Source organism: Syngnathus leptorhynchus, chromosome 20, assembly GCF_054491065.1.
Source record: "Syngnathus leptorhynchus isolate UIUO chromosome 20, UIUO_Slep, whole genome shotgun sequence".
Lineage (NCBI taxonomy): Eukaryota > Metazoa > Chordata > Actinopteri > Syngnathiformes > Syngnathidae > Syngnathus > Syngnathus leptorhynchus.
Window position 1 is genome coordinate 4997277 of NC_141214.1, and position 9571 is coordinate 5006847.

Genomic DNA, 9571 nt, shown 5'->3' on the forward strand with positions numbered 1-9571 from the left:
TTGGAAGTGCATTTTAACAGTGACGTTTTAAGAGCATGTTTATTTTAATCAACAACAAAATAAAGGAATCTTTTGATGATTTAAGATAATAAGGCAGTCTGTTTTGGCCTGACACACTGAACACAACGGGGATCAATGGGGGTATTTATTCTCACGGGTTGACATATTCTAATTAGAATTAGTACCCCCTGTAATTTTGCTAGGGGAGGGTAACCTATTCAAATTTGCGTGTTGGTCGTGGCTGACGTCAGAGCCTCTGAATAAGAGGTATCGGTTTAAATTGGGAATAAATACGGACAATGTAGACGTTTTATCATAGATTACCGTATCGTGTTAATTTTTAGCATTATTTGGCGTTTTTTCCTTCAATTAGTATTATTTTTTTAACTATTTTGCAGTCTAGTGTGACAGTTGTGTGTTTTAGATTGGACTCACGCTAAAACTAGAATGTTTCCTTAGTTGTGTATAAATATTTTTAATGATCAATACGACGATTTTAGTTGTATGTTTGTGAGTTGTCGTCTGATGACGCAAAACAAACTAGATAATGTAAGCTTTCTGGAACTGACGTCACGGAGCCGGATTCTTTTTACGTCGCACTGACGCCAGACATCTCGTGCTACATTTGAGGTCATCGTAAACGCCGGGTTCCGGAATGAAATATGCGAAAAAACGGCTTGAATTTGCTTTACACAAGCACCCTTCGACTTTAATAAACAGCATTGTATAGCAGCATACGTGTTTCAATAGTTTATTGTGTTGTTTGGATTCTCCAGGCTATTTTATCGTTTCACATTTCACATCCACATATTTAATTAATCGGGAATTTATCACTCGCTATACGTGGAAACAATCAAAATACATGTGTGCAAGACAAATATTCGACCAGAAGATAAAAACAGGTTTTGGACAACAGAAAATAACTCGAGCAGTGATTGGATTTCTCTCGCCGGTTCCAGACACACCAACATTTCCGATCGCCATGAAAGTAACCACCCAGCAAGGTTCCTCCCTGAACAACAGACGAAGCTGCCACATTGAAGAGGAACAAAAAGGCAACTTGACAGCGCTTTCTGCACTCGCTCCCCTTTCTCCGGGCTAGTCACTGGATTTCAATGTTCATCCTGCGCTTTGTGAGTATACCAAATAGCTCAACACGGACGAAAAGTGGTCTATTTATACATGTTAGCTGCCTTGTAGTTTCGAGCCGCGCTACACATTGACTTGCACGGAGATTAGCATTAGCAGCAGTTAGCTCAAGTAAGTTCAAAGTGTGCACTATGCAGCCACGTTAACCTTAGCATGTAGCTGTTAGCGGCGATCGCTTCACACGATCTTGTCTCCGTGCTCTTGTGTTTTATCTGAATGTCTTGCTTAGGATAGAACCGTGCCAAACCGAATGTTTTTGCACAATCGCCGTGATCATTATTGAGAAATGCGGGGGGAAAAAAGTGTCGAGAGTGGAGCTAGCCTGCGAGCTAACGATGCTACATTTCTTGCTATCAGGATCCGGGGCAGTGAAGAGGGCACGTTTACGGTCACGACGAACAGAAATTAACAGTATCCTCAAGGCATTGTTTTTTATCAAAGCAAATCTGACACGGTTTTATCATGCTGTAATTGTCTAAACAGGATCAAGGCGGTTGGTTCCACTTATTTGAGTCAACAAATGATGAATATAACGCTAGCTATTAGCTTAGGGGTGGAGGGGGGGGACTAGCCTTTCCTCGTGAATTTACCATGCAACGGTCAGGAGTCGATTGCTTAGATTTGCTTGATATTTCACGTTTCGATGTGCACTTGGTGTACAGGTGAGTGATTTGTGATTGTCTCTGCGATCACGAGTTTGGATCAAACGTGCAGCTAGCTGTCGATCGAGCTAACTGCCTTCCGCCCTTTGTGGCAAATCTTGACCCAGGGATCCGCTTGACTTATTTCGTGTTATATTTGACACTATAATCACGCTTATATATATTAACACGTTGGAAAACCGTAAACCTGGAATTATGCACGTTTACCCTTTCAAGTAGCAAATCTGTAGCGCCGCTAGAAGAAAAGTGCATAAAATTCCAAAGATTAATCGATTGCCATGACACCAGCTTTATCAGATAGAACATTTAAATCGAATTGCGGTGTTATGAGTAACGTTTTCCTGGAATAAATATTTCAAAATCCCTCTTTAAAAAACGGTGAAAATGCACCGCTGGCCAACGGCTTAACTCAAAGACAATCGGGGTCAAATTTTGAGGTGTGCCCCTTTTTGGATGAATGCTACCGATATCAATTCTTAAAGTTAGTGAGAAATGGTGTGGGATTAATATAACCCATGTACTTGCTCTTCTGAGAGAAAGTTGTGATTTAATGTAGGATAAATATTCTGGCATCCTCACTTTTAAACCCGATTGTTGTCGATGTGCTGTAAAATCTAGTGTCTCCACTTCTTGTGCACTAAGTGTGTCTTTACAATCATGTAAAATGGTAGGCATAAAGAACGCGGGCATTAAGCCATGTTGCGGGCTGAGGTGAAAGGAGGAAATGTACTTGGAGAGGAAGTTGACTCGAGCAGCTGTGACACTAAAGGCCCACCGCATTCCCATGCCTCTCGGTTTTCAGTGTATGACCTTCCGACGGAGTCCCCCTGGTCAGTAATCATTTCTGATGTGTAGCTTATGATACTGGATATGAGCATTGAAGATGGAGGGGGGGGGGGGGGGGGGGGAAATGCATAAAAAGAGATGGTGTAGTCTCGGGTCAGTTTAAAGTACGCAAATCAACCGCTACTGTTGTTCTGAAACCTTTAAACCGATGTCCTCACCTTAGGCAATAGCAGTTTAACCATCCGAGAGGTACGAACATATCATTCATCACATCCTGTAACTAAGTGATTGTCACATAATGCTTGGTTAGACTGTAACTGACCGCGGATGTGTTTGCGACTTACGCAATGGACATTATGTAGTTCAACTAAGAGTACAGTCAAAAACAAAAAATAGTTGAATTTCCAAATTCGCTTTGATTCCGTGCTGGAATGCAAAGTTTTTAAATCCACCTTTATGTTCTTTCCGGTAAGCAGAAGGCCGTAGAGAATTAGACGTAGCCATAGCCACCCCGTGCGTTTCATCGGCGCCACGTCGGTTAATGAATCATGCCCTCGTTGGCGCAACGTTCGTTTACGGTCGTTGCCACAGCGCCGCGATAGACTGACCGAGCGGCGCTGGCACTGTCTGACATACTGGCGGCGACTCTCGATGCTGCTGCACAGCCACCTGCTGACACTCAAGAGACAGGTAGGAAAAGGCGCTGCAATCTTCTCAAAAGCGAAAACGCCGTTTTCAGCCCCAACATTTTTCCAGTGAGATGAGCGCGGCGTGTCGCCGGTGGCCTTTACTTTTCCAGGCAGCGTCGGAGATTCGGAACGACCCTTGCTGAGAAGCGACGGGGTCGTTCCACCAGAACAAAGCCGTATTTTCCCCGTTGCCGTGGCAATGTTTGCCCCCCCCCCCCCCCACGCTATTCCTCTTCATATCCTCGAGGAACTTATTTAACGCGCGCAAATGTGTGACTTCTCTCCGCACGACCTCCAGATGACGGCTTTGATAGCGACGCTCGCACAGTCGTCCTTTTCATGAGCTTTTAAAACTTCCCAGATTAATGTGGAAGAGTAACAAGTTGCTGTGAGCCGCCGCCGTGAAACTTTGGCTCCTGTGAATGTTTCGAAAGCAGCATGCGCTTCACGGGGGATACCTAAATTCCCCACGGACGCATTTGTTACCACTACTGAGATTATTGTTGGTATAGCAACATCCCCCCTCCTCCTCCTCCCCATGTGGCTGTCAGAAGGTTGTTCTCTAAATGTCAGTAGAAATAAAAAAGCATGTCGCAGCGGGGCTAAGCAACCCTTGAGCAACAATGCGAGCTTAAGAACGTTCTCAGTCATGCCTTCCAAGCCAACTCTTTGGTCTTTCCGTGCAGGCATTCTGGTTTGGAAGTCTGTTAACGTGCGTATGTGTGTGTAAGGAGGGGAGGCAAGTTAATACACAACCGTCCCTTAGTTACATGAAAAGACAAACACGCGCGTTCGCAAGCGTAAAACTCGTTCCTCAAACTTCTTAGCAGTCTCTTTCGAGCCAGAAGAAAAGAAATTAATCTTCGAGATGCTAAATACAGAAATATCAATATAGTTTTTTTTTTTTTTTTATTCCCCTTAATTTGACTAGCTTGCCTAGTAAATGTAATTCTGTTATCTGGAAATGATTTTGTTGTCATTCTTGGATGAAAGACAAAATTGTGGCAATGTCAACAGGTGGCAGGTGTGGGCACGATGTAGGCCAGAGGTCTCGCAGCCTTTATCTGCACCGAGCGACTCCACGAAGAACCTCACTCATCCCCTCCCTCCCCACTTTGTCTACTTATTTGTCAAAGCCGCCGTTTGGCCTCATTGAGTCAGCAAATTAGCTCTTAGTCTGGACCTGCCCCAGTCTGGATCCAGACAAAATGGCCCCATTCCTCGAAAACTTTTGTTAATACGTGTTTTGACTCGGCGGTGACCTGCTGCGGCGGGCTACCCCCCTGCCCTGTGTCATTATCACCTGCGTGTTCTTTTTCTGCCCCCACCGGCCTGAGATAAGCGCGGCCCCTTATCGGCTAGCGCGACCTCGTTGGGTTCTCTCACAATCCGCTCTCTGTTCTTGAGGCCAGCTGATTTTGGGAAACCCTCCACAAATCTGATTGCATGCCCCCCCTCTCCTTTCCACTCTGTCACACACACACACATACAGAATTTGTTGGCCCCTCCCTTAACAGTAAAGCATTTGGTCAGCGCCGAGGGAAGTTCACCCAAGGGACCTTTCACTGAGCTCAGCTGACCTTTGTCCCAGTTTTATTTTTACTGTATGAGAGCTTGTGTTTTATGGGCATTCATTTATCAGTACCTGCCACCTCTAGAGAATTGGGGTTAGCCCTTTAGAAATGGTGCTTTTCATTAAAAAAAAAAAAAAAAGTATTTAAAACGAATCATGCATCCAACGTCTGTTTTGAGGATTTTGTTCCGCTAATCAGAGCAGCCGTTTTATTATTAAGCGCGGACAGACACGGAAGCCTTAAAAGCGTGGGACTGGAGCCTCCTCTCGTTTAGAAGCTTTGCCCACCCTGTAATCCTCACCTTGTGACTACAGGCCTGTGACACCGTGCTGAAGTCCAAAGCTCGCAATTCCCGTTCCCACTTAACCAGTGTCATGCAAGTTCCCCCCCACCCCTCTTTGTAAATGAAGCAGAGTCCGTCATGGTGTTTGCAGCTTCTTATTATGTTGTTTATTTTTACACTAGGGCAAATTTCAACTGTGTCGCCTTTTGTGTGAATCATTTCTAAATCTGGTCTCTCTCGACAGGCTTTCTGTGTTAACTTGGGCCGTACCTATATGGCGTGTGTGAGCGGGGAATTTTGCCAGGCACAGCACCTCGCCGCCGTGGAGAAGTGAATCGGCTGCCCCGCCCCGAAAGACTACGCTGCCCGCAAGCCCCCTTGACTGGCCATTGTCCTCGGAAGCGCTGACTTTTGGAATCATTTAAAAAAAATTAAAAAGGCCCACCTGGATAACGTACGCGTGGTCCTCGCCCCAACTGTCCCCAGCCAATCCGCCAACTCTTTGCTTTCTGCTTTCTCTTTGAACAGCCAATCACAAACAGCTCTCCTGAATGGGGTAAAGTGACTTTCGGATAGTCTCTCCATCTTTTTCCTTTTTTTTTTTGTTTGCCATTTTGACTTTGTATTGTTTTTATTTTTACATCCCGAGGTTTCGTCGGACTCGTTTTTTGTCCCTTCCTCCCCGTCCTCTGTGTGCATCACCCTCATCACCTCCTTGTCGTCCCTCCTTTTATTTCCTCAGCCGTTACCGCAAATCTCCCTTTTCTTGACTTTTTTTTTTGTTTGTTGGTTTGGTAAGAGTTTTGCATTGTAATTGTTTATTTCCTTCAAGCCGTCTCGCCAACATGAACCGCCCCGCTGCAGTCGAGATAACCTACGAGTGCATGAGGTTCCTCATCACCCACAATCCCACCAATGCCACCCTTAACAAGTTCACCGAGGTATGTCTGCCGACGCTTTTCTTCACATAAACGCACTTGTTTACGACTGGTCTTTTTTTTTTTTTTTTTTTAAACACCCTGCCAGGAGCTAAAAAAGTTTGCGGTCCACACACTGGTGAGAGTGTGTGAAGCCACCTACGACAAGGCTCCGGTGGAGAAGGAAGGGATTCAGGTTTTGGTAAGAGAGCGCAATGATCCTTAATGATTTTGTTAGAAAATGTTTGAACACATTTTTTTTTTTTGTCTTTGTAAAGGACTGGCCGTTTGACGACGGAGCCCCTCCCCCAACCCACATTGTGGACGACTGGCTCAAGCTGCTCAACACCAAGTTTCGAGAGGAACCCGGCTGCTGCATCGCCGTGCATTGTGTGGCAGGGCTCGGCCGGTGAGTCCTTCAAAAGGGGGAGGGGGGTGGTGACATTTGTGGCCTTACGCTCCAAGCAGGCAGCGATGCCTTTTAATATGGCAACTGTGCCGTCATGGCGTTTATACTTACCAGTTGCTACAACAACGTTCAACAACGCAGGAGTTTATTTTTAGCAGTATTTGTTTTGGCCCCGACATCAGTGAGGCGAGATGTAAATGCCAAGACCAACACGCGAAAGGAGCACGCACCCGCGTTCGTTGGGTGTCTCATCAGCAGCTCGCTTTTTTTAGCTTTTCAAACTGGAGTAGTGTCAAGGCTAAAAGCCCCCACTCCCCCCAACCATTTGCATGTGATTTGATGGGCGGTCATGAGGTTGTGTTGGCTTAAGTGCGTGCGTGTGGTGCACTTACTCACTTCCACTGGCAGCGGGGCAGAGAATTTCACACGCGTTTAAAAATAAAAGACAAAACGAGCCTGAAAATAAAGAAGCACATGATGCATGTGCAAGCGAGTACCAAAAAAAAATGTTTTAGAAAAACTTCTGACCCCAAAGGCACATGTAAGCCCAATCGGATGTTTGGCCTCTCGGATTTTGCGTTCTGAATGTTGTGTAACTGTCATTCTTGCTTGGGAACTTGGCTTGATCTCGTTGGGCGCTTGGGTTGGAACTATTTGACAGCGATTACCTCCACCGCCCTCCATTTTATGATTCTCTTTGCCTTTTTTTTCGCCGCCCCGCAGCTTTCCATCTCTGCGTTCTCACATTCGGCCTCGAATTCTACCCTGCGGGAAATTGACTTCACCAAGCGTTGAGATTTGACCCAGCCGTGAAGCTTTTATTTATTTTCCCCGAGATATTATTCCTCGCCGCTATGGTATTGTAGCGTGTGTAGCGTAAACCCGCTGCCCCAGCAAGGCAACGCGAACCCTCGCACCCCTGTTGATTTCCCAGGCCTGTTTCTCAGGTTGAAACAAGCCGCGCACCAACAAAGCCATGCGAACTCTGGCATTTAATCTTATCTTCTCCTTCTTGTGTCTCCCTTCACCTTGTCCACCTCCCAGCGCTCCTGTCTTGGTGGCCTTGGCTCTCATCGAGAGCGGGATGAAGTATGAGGATGCTGTGCAGTTCATAAGGCAGTAAGTTACTTTGTTGGAGAAATGTCAAAAGGTGACGATCTGGTCTCTAAGCACGGCCAACTTTTTGTTTGTTTTGTTTTCTACCGTTGTTTCCTTCAGGAAGAGGCGCGGGGCCTTCAACTCCAAACAGCTTCTTTACCTCGAGAAATACCGACCGAAAATGCGTCTGCGCTTCAAGGACCCCAACGGCCACAGCTGTTGCGTGCAGTAAAGCCAGCCAAGCCCACCAGCACCTACCTGCCTATGCACCTCGAGCGGGAGCGTGGAGGGTGAAAATAAGAGGCGAGAGAGAGAGAAAGGGCGCTGTGTGTAATTGTTGTGATGATTTGTAAACATGCTTAATTGAACAGAGAACAAGCGAGTAATCGAATGAAATGAATTGCAACGGTGGGGGTCCACCAGCCGAACCAGCAAAGCACACAGATGGGGCCCACCTACCCGTTCTACTCTCAACCACGGCCCAAATATAGTCCATCCTGTTGTTTAGTTTAATATTATTTTTCTTTTTTTTTTTTCCTTTTATTCTCCCCCCACCTCATTCAACGTGGGGGTATTATACTTCCTTTTTGTGATTTTTTTTATTTTTTTTTTATTTTACACATACAGTGGTGATGAAAGGATGCAATATAAAATCTGATCTTTATTCCTGCAAACAATTAATTTTATGATTGGAATAGATTAATGTATCTTATAAAACGTTTTTAAGCCTCTTGTGACTGTCCATGTTGGGATGTTTTTCCTCACTCGGCGCACCAAGAATTGCAGTCATGTTTTTCCTCCTTTTAACTTGTTTGAAGTCACTTTCATTTTAAAGCTTCACAGAGTTTGAGTATGTCTGCGATATTTATTCACATGATGATCCGTTTGGGAGTTGCAAAGGGGTGAGGACACTGATTTTATTTTATTTTTTTCCTCCGCAATCCTTATTTTTCATTCTTTTGAGAGCCATGTCTTTATTTTTGTTCTATTTTTTTTTCTTGGAGTGCAATAGTCTGTCCACCTCAGTAAAGCCCACCGAACTGCTGTGACAGCCTCCACACATGCACATTCACCATTCCACATCAGTTGCGCAACCTCTACAATTGGTACATTTGTTTTTTGTTTTTTTACAATGACCATAGGACTCCCCTTAAGAGGCACACACAGCCTGAAGACCCCCCCCCACACACACACACACACAACCTGAAAGGCAAAAAGTGTAAGAATGAAAATGGTCAGGGTTTTTTTTTTTATTCCCATTTTGAAAACATCCCCAATTCGTATTTGTTCTTGAAAGAAAATTAAATTGAATAAAAAGTGTCATGTGTCTTCTTTGCATAAGTTGTTTACAAAAGGTGAGTTTAGGATGATTTGATAGCCAAAATAATTTCAACTTGTTTGTTCATTTTTCTACATGTTACTCTGACATTCAAATTCTATAAACTGTTGAAAAGTAGATTACTTCACCAAGGAAAGTAAGTGTAAAGAATTTTCCCTAATGAAGTGGCCTGTGATTAGGTACACCTGAAAATGGCAGTGTACCTAATAAAGTGTCCGAGTGACGTCACAGATTGAACAGCCAATCACAAAGTGGGGGGTTGTTTGGGTGTGGCACTTTTCACTCTCCGTTAAACTTTGACCATGAATTTTCCCTAATGAAGTGGCCTGTGATTAGGTACACCTGAAAATGGCAGTGTACCTAATAAAGTGTCCGAGTGACGTCACAGATTGAACAGCCAATCACAAAGTGGGGGGTTGTTTGGGTGTGGCACTTTTCACTCTCCGTTAAACTTTGACCATGAATTTTCCCTAATGAAGTGGCCTGTGATTAGGTACACCTGAAAATGGCAGTGTACCTAATAAAGTGTCCGAGTGACGTCACAGATTTAACAGCCAATCACAAAGTGGGGGGTTGTTTGGGTGTGGCACTTTTCACTCTCCGTTAAACTTTGACCATGAATTTTCCCTAATGAAGTGGCCTGTGATTAGGTACACCTGAAAATA

The 9571-nt window shown here is 44.7% G+C and overlaps 1 protein-coding gene across 2 annotated transcripts; it reads left to right on the forward strand.

Annotated features, from left to right (window-relative positions):
* The first annotated feature begins 817 nt into the window (after positions 1-817).
* On the forward strand, positions 818-8887 carry ptp4a2b (protein tyrosine phosphatase 4A2b). Of its 2 annotated transcripts, none has more exons than XM_085901054.1 (7): positions 818-1133; positions 5388-5699; positions 5976-6084; positions 6170-6262; positions 6339-6469; positions 7514-7588; positions 7688-8887. In XM_085901054.1, exons 2-7 carry the CDS (start codon positions 5695-5697, stop codon positions 7797-7799), a joined length of 525 nt encoding a protein of 174 aa, XP_085757180.1. In that variant the 5' UTR covers positions 818-1133; positions 5388-5694; the 3' UTR covers positions 7800-8887. The 2 variants fall into 2 exon arrangements, with proteins under 2 accessions (XP_085757180.1, XP_085757181.1); XM_085901055.1 differs by lacking the exon at positions 818-1133 and adding an exon at positions 1449-1811.
* The last annotated feature ends 684 nt before the right edge of the window (positions 8888-9571 follow it).